The 15,600-nt window shown below is 38.6% G+C and overlaps 1 protein-coding gene across 7 annotated transcripts in view; it reads left to right on the forward strand.

The window, feature by feature from the left end:
* PHACTR2 (phosphatase and actin regulator 2) overlaps window positions 1-14,893 on the forward strand; it is a 147,570-nt gene extending 132,677 nt beyond the window's left edge. For all 7 annotated transcript variants that reach the window (XM_072141357.1, XM_072141358.1, XM_072141362.1 and 4 more), the window contains 3 exons: window positions 103-240; window positions 9,153-9,229; window positions 9,349-14,893. In XM_072141357.1, coding sequence (XP_071997458.1) covers window positions 103-240; window positions 9,153-9,229; window positions 9,349-9,364 — 231 coding nt within the window. In that variant the 3' untranslated portion in view covers window positions 9,365-14,893. The remainder of the gene's footprint in view (window positions 1-102; window positions 241-9,152; window positions 9,230-9,348) is intronic.
* Window positions 14,894-15,600: the final 707 nt, after the last annotated feature.

Consider the following 15,600-nt stretch of genomic DNA (forward strand, 5'->3'; position numbering starts at 1 on the left):
TAATTTAACAAGTGCCCTTATTAGAAGAATAGTGTTCTCATTTTCTTAATATAGGGCATGGGCTATGTTATAACCTCTTCTTCTATCTGTGCTCATTTACAGCTCAGCCTGAGGCCTTCAGTGGCTGAACTGCAGGCCAGACGTATCTTGCGCTTCAACGAATATGTGGAGGTTACTGATTCTCTAGACTATGACCGCCGCGCCGATAAACCCTGGGCAAGGTTAACTCCTGCTGACAAGGCAAGGACAAACCACAATACATACTGTTTGGTGGTGTTAAGATATTATTATATTTACTGTATTCTGAGGATGAGGACACCATACAGTTACTTTAGACACAGTGAAATTATTATATTGTCATCTCCATAAAAGCCTGAGAGAAAGATGAATGCTTTCTCAAATTTAAATAAAAAATACATAAAAAGTTGGTCAAACAATATAAGAGCTGTCCATTTAAAAGATACATTACAGGGTAGGCACTTAGTGTTTGGTTTTTACCTACACTCATTGCATACCCTGTTATGTATCTTTTAAATGGTTGAAGAATAAAGAACTTTGATTTTATTTAGGATGTGCCATGACATGATATTGTTGAGCCAGACCCCATAGTGCACTCCTTCTCGAGTGTTTCTGCTCTTCCGCTAAAGCATGGGTATGAAAGACTATTTTCCGTTCTACGTACATTACATAAACAAATTGCTAGATAATATGCAAATATGTTTCCCAGGTTGGGATAAGGAAAACTTTGCCTCCTAAGCTACTTTGTAAGGCCCTCTTCTCATCAAGCATGACTTTTAGGAAGCCTAATGGCATGATGTGGGATTAAGGCTTCATCATGGTATTAGGCTTTCTGAAAGTCATGCTTGATGTTAAGAGGGCTGCCTTAGAATGTAGCTACAGAGGCATCATTTTCCTTATCCTATCCTGGGATATTTGCTTACTTTTTCCCAGAATCCCCTAGTGAAACATCAATGGCTGTATGTTTTCATATGCCTGCAATGTGGCCTTAAAACTGTAAAGTTAGTTGACAAAAAAATAGTTGTAGCACATTTGGAGAGAGCCTTTGACAACAATTCCAGCAATGCCCATATCATGCTTCTGGCTTTTTCCTATCCTGAGATATAGCGTCATATGCTTCCTGGTTGCTTCCTGGTTGTGACATCAGCAAAGGGAAGTGAGGCCACAGCTCTGAGGGCGCAAGCAGCCCAGCCAATCAGGACACAGAATGATCATTACTGCTAGTGCAGAGATCTAGTGCAAGGAAGACACAGAGCACTGGATCTATGCATCACCTACTGTATTTTTTGGACTATAAGGCGCACCATCAATAAATGCCTGCTCAAATGTCTAGGTTCATATATAAGGCGCACTGGATTATAAAGCGCACCATCAATAAATGCCTGCTCAAGCGTCTAGGTTCATATATAAGGCGCACCGGATTATAAGGCGCACCTGATTATAAGGATGAATGACCAGCAGGTGGCAGACCAGTGCACAGTTCAAGGCAGCTGTTGTCTATAAGTATGGTTCATATATAAGGCGCACTGGACTATAAGGCGCACCTTTGATTTCTGAGAAAATTAAAGGATTTTTTGTGCGCTTTATAGTCCGAGAAATACAGTACACAAAAAAAGAGAAAGATGTATTAAAACATGTCTAACTACACTATAAAACAGATCAACACATGCCAATATCACAGTACAGTATGTGTAGATAAATATACTCTGCTTTGTGAAAGTATTCGGCCCCCTTGAGCTTTTCTACCTTTTGCCACATTTCAGGCTTCAAACATAAAGATATAAAATTGTGATTTTTTTTTTTTGGGTGAAGAATCAAGTGGGACACAATTGTAAAGTGGAACAAAATTTATTTTGATCACTTTTTATTGAATTTTTTAAATTTTTCAAAATTGGACATTTTGGGACACAGCGATACCTAACATGTTTATGATTTATACTGTTTATTTATATCAGTTCTAGGGAAAGTAGGGGGGGGTGATTTGATTTTTTTTTTCAAACTTTTTTATTTTTACTTGCTACTTCTTAAACCCTGTAGGGTACATTAACCCTAGATGATCTGATTGTTCCTACCATATACTGCAATAATACTGTATTGGCATAGGATAAAGAGGGAGAAAAATGGAGTCTCGTCACTGCGATGCTACACTGAATGAATCCCAACTGGTGGTTGATCACAATTTGAGTTTATTGGTTAAAAATCAGACAATGGAACTACGCATTTCAGGAGCGAACCGCTCCCTTCATCAGGTTAAAAAAATCTCTAATAAATGATAACAAAAATAATCAAAATTCTCATAACAATAACATTATCATTACGATAGCAATTGAACCATACAAATGGAGTACATCAGAAATATTTTTTTCCTCGTGTAGTCTCAGTAAAATTAATAATACCGTTTATAAAACAAACTTTTATATGAAGAATAAGAAATGTAGGGATATATCTTCCCTATATCTTCTTCTATAACATTGCTGGATCGTCATTAATTAACTTTAAAGGGGTTTTCCCACAAAGTCAAGTTAGCCCTTATCCACGTGATAGGGCCTAACTTGCTGATCAGTGGGGGTCTCAGTGCTGAGACCCTTGCAGATTGCGAGAATGAGCGGTCCGACCGACCCCTCACCGCTCCTCAGACTAATGGAGCAGACGGTCGCACATGACCGTTCTGCTTCATTAATCTCTATGGAGCTGACGGAGATCGCCGAGCGTAGCACAGATAACCAGCAGGATTACTGGGAAACAATGTTAGATCCCCAGGAAAGGGGACTGATATAGGTGAAGTCAGGGGACATCTGGTAGACCTCGATGTTATAATGGTATAGTACAGTGGTGGCGAACCTATGGCACTGGTGCCAGAGGTGGCACTCTGAGCCCTTTCTGTGGGCACTCAGGCCATCACTGCAGGACAGAGTTCACCAAACAGGACCAAATCCACCAAATCTTTCTGCAGTCGCAGACAACTTATGAGATGCTGCTCTCAGCGCTATTTTTGTTGATTGAATCTCTTTCTGTGTATTTTGTAAGGAATTGCAACCAAATCACTAGATAGATAGATAGATAGATAGATAGATAGATAGATAGATAGATAGATAGATAGATAGATATGTGATAGATAGATAGGTGATAGATAGATAGATAGGTGATAGATAGATAGATAGATAGATAGATAGATAGATAGATATGAGATGGATAGATAGATAGATAGATATGTGATAGATAGATAGATAGATAGATGGATATGTGATAGATATGTGATAGATAGAGAGATAGATAGGAGATAGATAGATATGTGATAGATAGATAGATATGTGATAGATAGATAGATATGTGATAGATAGATAGATATGTGATAGATAGATAGATAGATAGATAGATAGATAGATGGATAGGAGATAGATGGATATGTGATAGATATGTGATAGATAGAGAGATAGATAGATATGTGATAGATAGATAGATAGATAGATGGATATGTGATAGATATGTGATAGAGAGATAGATAGAGAGATAGATAGATATGTGATAGATATATAGATAGATAGATGGATATGTGATAGATATGTGATAGATAGTTAGATAGATAGGAGATAGATAGATATGTGATAGATAGATAGATAGATAGATATGAGATAGATAGATATGTGATAGATATGTGATAGATAGATGGATATGTGATAGATATGTGATAGATAGATGGATATGTGATAGATATGTGATAGATAGATAGATGGATATGTGATAGATAGATAGTTAGATAGATAGGAGATAGATAGATATGTGATTTATAGATGGATATGTGATAGATATGTGATAGATAGATAGATAGATGGATATGTGATAGATAGATAGATAGATAGATAGATAGATAGATAGATAGATAGATAGATAGATAGATAGATAGATGGATATGTGATAGATAGATGGATATGTGATAGATGGATATGTGATAGATAGATAGATAGATAGATGGATATGTGATAGATAGATAGATGGATATGTGATAGATAGATAGATAGATAGAGAGAGAGATAGATAGGAGATAGATAGATAGAGAGAGAGATAGATAGGAGATAGATAGAGAGATAGATAGATAGATGACAGCTTCTCACATGTTGCTGATGTTTAGCGACTTCCCTGCTAGTCAGGCACAGGGGCCCCTTTGCAGGAGAGCAGGGTAACATGAAGGGACAGTGAATGGTGTAGAGTACAGGGGGAGGACAGCAGTGTAACATGGAGGGACAGTGAATGGTGGAGAGTACAGGAGGACTGCATCAGGAGAGATCAGAGCTCAGCCTGTTACTTGTGTTATCTCTGCAGCCTCCTGTGTGACCTGACTAATGGTGGAGGGAGGAGAGGGCTGATACATTGCTATGATCCATGTTAGGGGAGGACTCCTCTGAGCAGACGTCTGGCTGCAGTTACCTTGTATCTGCTGCTGTAGGCTCCTGTGTAGCTGGTGAGCAGTGGCCATCACAGCACAATCTCTGCCCCTCCTCCTCTCTCACCTCCTATTGGCTGCAGTGTGTCAGGTGATCTCTCAGTGTGCAGAGGAGCTGTGAGCCCCTGGAGTGATCTGTAGTGCAGAGCAGCTGCTGACTCCTTGTGCGCCGACTCGGCCAGATCAGCTGTTGCTCAGGACGGGACACAGCTACCACCGGGGGGCGCCAGCAACCAGAACAAAAGGAGTTATCTCAGTAAGCCTACAGATTTTGTAATAAGTGTAAATGGTGAAAGTAATTTTAACAATGCATTGGACCCAATTACAGCAATGTGCAATGGTGACACAACCCCTTTAAATATCTCCTCCTGTATGTTCTCCCCTGTACACAGGCTGAAAAGAGCTGTTGGTATATGCATCTTCCACTTTTTCCAGTTAGAAGAGACCTAGAGACACAGGGGCTTATTTACTACGGGCCGCAGATCGCACTTTTGTCGGACTGTTTTTAGGGGATTGCACGACTTTGACAGGTATTTAACAGGTGTCTGAAATGGGATTGCTTGGGATTGTTTGTTGGCACAGCTGTGCTGGCTTCCATGTGACATAAATTGGGGGGCGTGCCACCAGACGATGTGACAAATTGTGTCCCACTTACATGCACCACTGAAAAGAAGGTGAACTCCGTGGGGACCTGAGTGGAGAACACAACGCATGATATAAGGCGCACATTCTTAGTGAATAATGTAGTCACAATGCACTTTCGGTGAACTCAGTCGGACAGGAAAGTAAATGTGCCCCACTGTTTTACTTTGTTGCTAAACTAAACTCACATGCACTGTAAAATACTTACTTTTTCCGGCTTGCTAAAGACAGTTCACAGTGGGATCATATTACAGCTCATAATAAAATCTACATAGTGGAGAGGAGGAAAAGTAAGCATGAGCCCACTAAGAGGCTAAGTAGAGTTTAAAGAAGAGGGCATAGTAGAAAAAACTGAGATCAACAGATTTTCTCCTATATTCTGAGTGCAGTCTGATAAAACTACAATAACAGTCAGTCTTCACCTGCCAGCTCTCAAGCACCTAAAAAAAAAGATATAATTCATATTATTCCTCATGTACCCAAACTGTGCCGTTAACACTAGACCAAAACCTGCACCTGTTCTACCAGAGGTTCGGTTCCTTTCCCAAACAATCAAGAGAACTTATACAGGGCGAGTCCATCAAGTCCAACCTTTAAGAATTAAATAAATGTTTTATCCCCATAACCCGTGGTATTTTTTCTCTCCTGAAAGGCATCCAGGTCTCTCTTGAACTTGTACAAAGAATCTGCCATAACAACCTCCTGCGGCAGAGAGGTCCATAGTCTCCCTTCTCTTATAGTAAAGATCATTTGTCTATGGTGATGGTAGAATTGCCTCTCCTCTAGGTGTAGAGGATGCCCCCTTGTCCTGGTCACAGGCCTTGGTATAAAAAGATCTTTGGAGAGATTCTTGCACTATCCGTTCAGGTATTTGTACATTGTAATGAGGTCTCCTCTCAGTCTTCTTATTCTAAACTAAATAATCACAAATTTTGTAATCTGTCATTGTATTCCAGCTCCCCCATTCCCCTAATAATCTTGGTTGCTCTCCTCTGCACCCGTTACTATGTCTTTTTTATACACTGGTGCCCAAAACTGTACACAATATTCCATGTGTGGTCTGACAAGGGATTTGTAAAAGGGCAAAACTATGTCTTTATCATGAGAATCTATTCCTCTCTTGATACATCCCATGATTTTATTTGCTTTAGCAGCAGCCGCCTGTCTCTGGTCACTAAAATAAAGTTACCTCCAAGTCCTGTTCAGCTCCAGTTTTACCAAGTAATTGACTGTTTAGAACATAATTATACTTTTTGTTTCCATGGCCAAAGTGCATAACTTTACATTTATCTACGTTAAACCTCATCAACCATTTCTCCACCCACTCCTCAAGCTTCCACAGATCCTACTGTAATGCTATACTTTTGGCCTCAGTATTTATCACATTAGAGCTAGCTTAGTATCACTTGCATATATTGAAAATTGACTGCGTAAACCCACTACAAGGTCATTAATTAAGATATTAAAAAGTAGGGCCCCAATACTGACCCCTGTGGCAGTCCACTGGTAACGTCAACCCAATCTGAGAATGTGCCATTAATGATGACCCTAACACACATATATTCCCCTAGTCCCAGCAGTCTCATTTAATGTACCAGCCTATTATGCAGCACTGTGTCACATGCCTTTGAAAAATCCAGATATACAACATCCACAGCGTCCCCCAGATCCAGTCTGGAACTTACTTCCTCGTAGAAACCAATCATTAGTCTGACAGGACCGATATCTCATAAACCGATGTTGACGCTGGGTTATAAGGTCTTTTACTTATCTTTCTTGCGAGATCCAGTTTTGGCAAGAAACTGTATATTTGCTTCTAGCCTAAATTAAGTACATGAAGTTGTGGCAGTCCTGTTGCAGAAATATTTTTAATATCATGGATTTCTGCAAGAACTTTTCAATGTGTGGATATACCTTTATTACATTCCAAATATCTTTCCACATAAACGGCCTTCTAGGAAGCTGGAAAAAAATGGGTCAGCAGATGCCATGCCTTTCATGCATAGCATATAACTTCACTGGATGTGAACATATTAAAGGTTCATGAGCAAGGTTTTGTTCTGTCAAACCCAAAATCAGAGCTTATAATTTGTGTTAAATTTTAGTAAATCCGAGTCATTCCTTCTGTAGGTAACATCCTGTCAGCCCGAGGCCAGGGAAATAGAGGAATTCAGAGCCGCTAATTAGAAGACAGCCTTTCTTCTCATCTGTGCTCTTAAAGGATTACCAAATGTCTTGGATATGTTTTTCCAGCCTAATTAATGGAGCTGTCCTCTGAAATCAACCATCTGTTTGCAGATTGCGGGAAGAACATTACTAAGGCTTACTTGTCTCCAAAATATTCTATGGAACTTTAATAACGATGATACAGAAAAAAATACAGTCTGTACTAAGGCAGGTTTACCATTGTGGTCCAAAATGTATTCAGTGCAAAGTCAGACAGTCTTAGCCCTCATACACATATACCCTTTTTCACATGTTTTTAGTAGTTATTTATGCATCTAGCTCACATCCCCTGTACACCTGCTACAGCCAGCAACCGTTCAAGGTCTACAGTCCCTGGTTAATAGCAGAGTTTGTAGCCAAGCAGGACCTGGCATACATTTGTACACCAGCGTAGCCCATAGCTGCATCATATGACAGTGCACAAGTGAATTTTGCACACAAACATAGAAAGTTGTCTCACCTAGATAACGTTAGCAATTCACCAGAATCCTCTGAGCAAGGATCGATCTAAGCCACAGCAACATTAGGTGGCTGCAAACTGGGCATTTGCCCTGGGCCCCCTGTCCACTGATGACTTCATAGTGTGCGCCAGAAGTCAGAGCGCATGGATGCGTCTTTGCCCAAGGAACCATGGGGAGCGCCAGAAGGTGAGTATGTAAGTTTATTTTTTTATACACTTATAATGACCTCCTCTTTTGGGTTTAATAATCTTTTCATTATCAGAAAACTGAGAAAGAACTAAAATCCTCAGAAATGTTTTGATGCTGCTAAAATGTTGACTGCGTTTCACATTAGACAAATGTCTCCGTATTACAACTTTTAATGCATTTGTCACGCAGCAAACTTCTTTTTTTGTGGATTACAGCTTCTGCATGTGATCAAATAGACCGATTTGACCTGCTTTGTGCAGCGCTGCGTAATTTGTGTGCGCTATATAAATAAAGAATTATTATTATTATTATAGACCACAAACCCTGCGGTTCAGTTTACAACCTGTGTGGCCACATTTATAACATCTGATAGTTATAAGCTAGTGGCTTTTTTGTGTGTTGCTGCTTTGGAAAAAGTTAGACAATTGCATCCCTATAGTAAGAGCTGTTGTATGACACACATATTGTGAGTACGGTAGCTTCTTCAGGGTAAGGAACCCCCTGATAAAGCTACTCACGAAACACACGTCAGGGCTTCCTGACCGTGTCCAACTATTCACCTGCTATGGGTAAGACTTGGTTTCTAAATTACTGCTAACTGTACTAGTCCCATTGCTCTTGTTTTGTATATTAGGAAATTCCTACAGCGGTTTAATAGTTGTGAGATTGTGGTTTTATGACAATGATGAATTAGGCAAGATACATACTATATATAATATATAATATATACTAACACGTGCATTGTTATTTACATAGTCACCTTTTAACCTAGTCATTGTGATATAGTTGGATACTATATATATTATTGTATATATTTTTGGCATTTTTATTATTTTTATTAAAGAGATTATTTTCTTTTTTTATGGCAAGAATGACTCCCTTGCGGTTTTTGGTAAAATGATATTCAGGGAGATGTTGTACTATGGATACAGTGTGTAGTTCAGCGCTTGAGAATGTTTTGCTTACTGTTACGTTGTAGGAGTAGTACGGGTCTAGGAATATACTTGTACAGTAAATGCACCAGTTGTGGTGCTGTCAGTTCTGTGAAAATAATCGCATTGCTGCATCATGTTGTTGTGATGCTTTCTCTGAAGTGGCTTGTATTACAGGTGGTTTGCTATTAGTTCAACTGTTTTTGTCCTCTTATTCACTGTCTGCATTTCTTTTGTTTTCAGGCCGCCATACGGAAAGAACTAAATGAGTTCAAGAGCACAGAAATGGAGGTGCATGAAGAAAGTCGCCAGTTTACAAGGCAAGTGGTCTCATTCTTGGATATGTTCTTGTACTGTACTCATAGTAAACTAATGATGTTGGTTGAATATTAGGGCTGTCTTCTTAGCTTGTGACTAATAGTATATTTGCTTATTGCAGGTTTCACCGTCCATAGAAGAGAAGTGAAAAATGTTGCCAGGTCACACCGAAGAAATGTATTTTCCTCAAGACTGCTCTGATTTATCCTTTATATTAGTAAATGCGCGTTTCTTGGAGTCTTACATGATATCAGAGAACAAGTAGGGGCTGCGCTGAAAGCACATCAGTCTTTTCATTCCTGCTCTCACTTACCTAGTTACTTCTCTTTTAATATGTGACCAGACAATCAAGTATTATAAGTAATTTTAAGAGAACTATGCCTTAAACTCCTGCAGAAGCAATGTGCTATCTGACCGCTGTGGTACAAATCGGCATGTTGGCTTCCACTTCTAGTTCCTGCAAACTTCTCAACACCGCATTAACGCAATCAGTGCAATATATAGTTGATAGCATTCATCCATTATATGCCGTTTGGCTAGATGTATCAGGAGGAAGTCTGAAAAAAATGAAAATGTTTTGTCTAGTATTTGTACAATTGGAGTTGGAAGTGAAGGTTACTGGCACCTACTTCCTCTGAGACCACACTGAAGTTATAGGATTTCTTCATCCAACAAGAACTCTTGTATATCAGTCAATGGATACAATGTTCTGTATAAATGTGATGTAAGAAGGTATTCAGCCATAGACACTCAACACTAATTTGGTAAATCAGAAGGCAGGCGATCTTAGGCTGCTGTGTATTTGCAAATGGTTTTCTAAGGTATCTGTATTGCTATCAGGGCTGTAAAGACCAGTATAGCTGAAATGTGAGTCAGAATTGGCAGTGTAACTAGTATTCATGTGCGTGTATTTCATGGGACCCACTGTGTTTACAGTAATAAATAGCTAGCACTTACTAATATTGCAGACCAGAATATATGCATGTAACATTGCACTGGATATCATAACTGTATGAAAGGGTTACAGTAGTTATTCTCCATGCACAATCTCTCCACACATCCCCCTCCAGTACTGCCTAACATGATGTCCTACTGTGCTCACCTCCTGCCTTCAAGGATCAACACCCCAGAGAAATCCTAAGCATGAGAAGGCAGATACAACAGCACGTCCGCACAAAGTGACATGCATATGTCCAAAGGGTCAGTATCGTCCGCTAAGTGCACTTTATGTCAGTGGCTGGAGAGGCCTTTTTATTCAGCAAACTTTTCCCAATTCTATTTGATAATTTTCTGCGGTCATCCTTTCCTGCAGCTTTAATTGATTTGACATCTGAAGATTTCTTCACCCAGTCATGTGTAAAGAGAACCACTGTTATAGCTGTTTAGCTGTTATATATTACAGCTAAAAAATAATTTATTTACAGAGATGCTCCAGCTTTTCTTGACACAGCTACTTGCATGTACTGATATGTCAGGAACATCAGTGGGAAATGTCAAGTCAGGACGCAAGCTGAATGTTTCTGTCCCTTTACCGGTTAAACAACGGTAAAGTATACTGCTAAAAATGAACTTTTATAGCAAGGTCTTTTACTTTCCCTAAACTAATTTTGGCTGTTACAAAACTAAGTCCTTCCTTCAGAATTTTCTAGCAATGAAGACCATATATCATGTTCTGCATCTAAAGCTTCCCATAAACATTCCCCCGAAAATCATATTGGCATATGCTTACATCCTTATACAAGATGGGGCTCAATTTTATTTTTGCGAAGATATGCCACTACCATAAGGGTTAGCAGAATCTTATTCTCCTTTCTGCTCGACCAAATATTCATATTTATAAGGAAGTCAAGAAAGAGTGTAGATTGCCAAATCGGTTAATTTGACAGCTTTTGTTATGTGTATTGTGCCATTCAGAGACCTTTATTAAGACAAGGGAGGCAAGGTGTCTATACACCCTCAGTAGCTGAATGCTTGGCTGATCCATAGACACACATGTTTGCCTTGACCATGGATAGAACATCACGGACACACACCTTTTCCCGGTATCCTATCTCTCAGAAAAATCAAGATAAAATGTAATATGATCATTTCTTCCTTTCCTGACATCATATGCATACGAATAGTCTGGACACCTCCTAAGACCACTGTTATTCTCCGGTTCATATGTTTTGGTCCTCAACCTACCTGGATCTGAAAACTTCGCCACAAATTTCCCAATATTTCTCTGCATAACAAAACTGACTTTTTGTAGGCTAGAATTCATATTAGGAGAATAAGCTGAATACAACAATTTAGCAAAATCATTAACTATCGAAAAAATCAATCTCAATCCTCTTGAGAATTACTTATGAAAGGCAAGAAGAGACTGTGCTGAATCCTGTAGACAGGATCCTTAAAGGGCTATTCCCATTTCAGCAAATTAATGTCATTGTTTGTATTAAAAAAATTTCCTATATAACTTTTGTATCAATTCTAGATCTCTGCTTGCTGTAATTCTATATAAAGCTTCTGTTTCCTTCCAGTGGACAGAAATCTGTCCATGATCACACAGGTGCACGGCTCGTTTATTAACACAGCTCTGATTACTGTCTATAATACTAACGAGACGCACACCTGTGTGATCATGGTCACATTTCTTTCCACTGGAAGTAAACAGAAGCTTCCTATAGAATGACAGCAAGCGGAGATCTAGAAAACCGTGAGAGATTGATACAGAAAGTATATTGGAAAATTGTATACGTTTTTATAATGGAAACAATAACATTAATTTGCTGAAATGGGAATACCCCTTTAAGACAAACATATTTTTGATGGATGTATTGTTGCGTGCCAGTGCATGTTTTAGTATTGTCATTGTAAATATGGGCCAAATTACTATAAACCATATAACTGCTTTTCTATTCTGACCAGACTTACATTGTTTTGCCTTTGTGTGGTTGCCTTCATTTTTCTGCATTGATTGGACAATCTACCCACATACTGTACTTGTATGTAATGTTGCAGTATCCGTGTTATTTATATAGTGCTTTCTGTATGTTGAGGATCATCATATTCGCATAGCAAGCTAAAAGCTCACCATAGACAATAACTACTGTCTGTATAGTAAATTGTGCATTGTTCAAAGACTTGGAATGTTGTAAAAAATCATGTAACATTTTTTCCTTCTGGTGGCTGCACCAATGGATGTATATTTAATTTAGCTGATACAGACCAATGAATGGCATAAAATGTTTGTTTCTAGTTGTGTAGGATCCAAAAAACATGATAAAAATGTTAAACGAAAACACTTTACCCTCATTCTTAAGACTTTGATTAAAAAGGAATGCCAAAGTAGAAAGCATAGCTCGTATTGGAGACCATTGATGCTATATTTTTTTCTCAAGGAGAGCTATGAATTGCTTCTTACTAGCTTCAGATAACCCAGATCAAAGAAGAACTTATGTCCCTCTTTTAGGTATTCCCATTTTGGCCAAACATGAATGAGCTGGGAATATGTTTCTCCTTCTCCTGTTGTTCCTGGTGAAAGTTCCATAAGCAGGTCCTTATTAAATGACTCCCATAGAGGTAAATAGGAGATCTGGATACAGCAGAGAACAGACAGGAAACTGAACAGTATTAATATATGATCACTAGTGTTTTATGTTCACATATTTAATTCCCAAATAGTTTTGTCTAGGTATTATTTAATATAGTTTTTTTTTTTAAGAATAAATGTTGGCATCTGTGTGTCTGAGGCCTTGCTATAAAACTGATGATTGTCTCTTTGCATTTAGTTCCAGTACAAGTGCAGCGGTCCTGGGGCTGCTGTCTTTATCCGTTCAATGGCAGTGTTACTGCAGGTGTTATAAAGCAATATATGGTGCCCATTGGAGGAGATACTCTGTGTAATGCATTGACATGCATATCGCCCAACGAGATACTCTTATTTGTAGGCATTATACAGATACAAATCTTATAAATGCAGTATTTTCATGTCACATGAATGTGCCAGGTCCATGGAAACTGACCTGTGTGCCGTCCTGTCTTATGATGGCGTGTACAGGCTAATGTCTGATTGGCCGTTCACAGACGGTCCAGCAATTTTTCTTTTCTGTGATGAAATATCATCTGAATTACAATTTTGTTGCCAAAGTTTTTATTTACTTGTCTAAGTTAGAAAATCCTCCCAGTTCTAAATGCTATAAACCTGTAATAATGGTATTGTATGCAGCACAATACAATATAACCTGCTCAGCATTTTTCCTTCTGAACATTGTAGTTGTGCCTTATTTCGGCTTATTATCATTTATGTCTCCTCTATGAGGGATACATTTTGCATCTTTAAACAGATTCTTAGCTGCCCCAGGAGCTTTGATAGACAGACATATCACAAAATGGTCGCTAAAGATTTGTAAGGATTTTAAAGTATTTCCGTATGTCCAAGGAACAACTTTCAAGCTGACATGATTTGCCTCCCATGGCGGCCATAAACAGGACAAAGCTGGTGAAAACGGCCAGCCCTAGTACTCTTTTGGGTTTATATTTGGCTACCTTGTATAAAGGGGTTGTCTGGTCCTATGTAAATAACTTTACATTTTTTGTATTTATCCTGTATTAATTTCTCAACCTGCACAAAATCTATACCTGCTATAAAAACTTTGTTTGCAACAACAACACGTGTTGAAGTATGAATGTAATGTCTGGCTAAAACCAGTCGTATATTGTACATGTGCTATAAACAGGACAAGTGCTGTTACACATTTGTGACTGAGCTGCCGTACATGAAGACGGATTACCACCGGTGATCTCCAAGGCTTCATTATGTATTATTTATCACATTTCCATAAGACTAGACAAGCCTGTAAATGTTTCTGTACCCATTTGTGTGCCCTATGGCTTCCACAGTAGTGTTTGAGATGCCAGTCTATGGCTCCTTCACAAGCAATATGGTGCCTCCCACTGGCGGAAAGCTGTAGCACTGATAAGAGTATGCTTTGGTGATCATATGTATAGTACCTAGTTACCTGTGTAGTGATCTAGCCATACTTGTTGCTTTATACAAAAGTTGCTATCTTTTACCTAGCTGTAAGTTCTGACTAGTAAAGCATGGCATAAATATATATGTAACGCATATAAGACCACATCTGATCAGTTACATAGCAATATTTGCCTTAACACCTATGGGGTGTACATTGTGGTTTACTTGTGAAAGTGCTGACGATTTCTTTAGAGTGGCAGCTGTAACCCGTAGATGAAGGTATATTTTGATTTGTAGTGAATAGTGACCTATTGCTGTATGTAGGATGCACAGAGTATTTTCTGTCATTTGTAAATAACTGGAAATGTACACTGGTTAAATAGAAAAAGATATTCTTTGTTCTTTTATCTGTACTGTAACACAACTTGCATATATGTATTATAATATATATTTTCCACTGGTGTAATCTGAAAGACAAGAAATGTATTATCTTTTTATATCATGTACTATTATTATTATTATAATTATTCTAAGTTTATTTTGTGTTAAATACTTCATAACAATCAAACTTCAGTTCAGTATACAGTCTTACTATATTGTAGAGTTTAATGATGTGCACATTTTCAAGTGCCTTAGAACAATGTGTAGATCTTATTATATAATGAAATACAATTGTTACCTCAATAAAAAAAAAAAACTTTGAAAAGCATTTGTTCTGCCTGAGTCTGTTACAACTTTGGTGGGGCTAGAAAACATTGGGGCAGATTTATCAAGTGTCTGAAAGTCAGAATATTTCAATCCCAGCTCCCCTTTAAAATATTCATGAGCACTGGTAAAATGAAAGCTGAGCTGTGATTGGTTGCCATGGGCAACTGGAAATATTCTGACTTTCAGACACTTGATAAATCTGCCCCATTGTGTGTGACTTGATACCTGGTCCCAGAAAATTGGGATAGGTAATGAAACCCCACCCTCAAACGGAACTGGGTGGGGCTTGACCTCTTCACCACTGCCATACAGCTATATATGTCTTATTTGCGAAAGCCCTGTGCAGAAAGGATGTTTATTAACTTCATGACAGTGACCAACTTCAAACAGCCATATTTCCTGAACCCTGGCACCTAGACACACAATTCTGATGTCATATATCCACTCTTAAATTTGTAGTGGTATTAGATACAGCAGTTCTGTGAAGCATCCATATAAAATCCAGATATGTAGAAATATACTGTGATGAACAAGGGGGATCCACATGCCAGATTTTGTCATCAAGCCACCCATATCCCTTACTTCCCCCAGTCTCAGATTAATTAGCCTAATTGAGCTAGCTAAGGTGTTAACTGTTACTCCAGGAGAGGTAGCTTCAAAAGATTTCCGCAGCTTCATCGACTCTTTGGATCTCTCCATGGATCTGCC

This window comes from Engystomops pustulosus, chromosome 3 (assembly GCF_040894005.1).
Source record: "Engystomops pustulosus chromosome 3, aEngPut4.maternal, whole genome shotgun sequence".
NCBI lineage: Eukaryota > Metazoa > Chordata > Amphibia > Anura > Leptodactylidae > Engystomops > Engystomops pustulosus.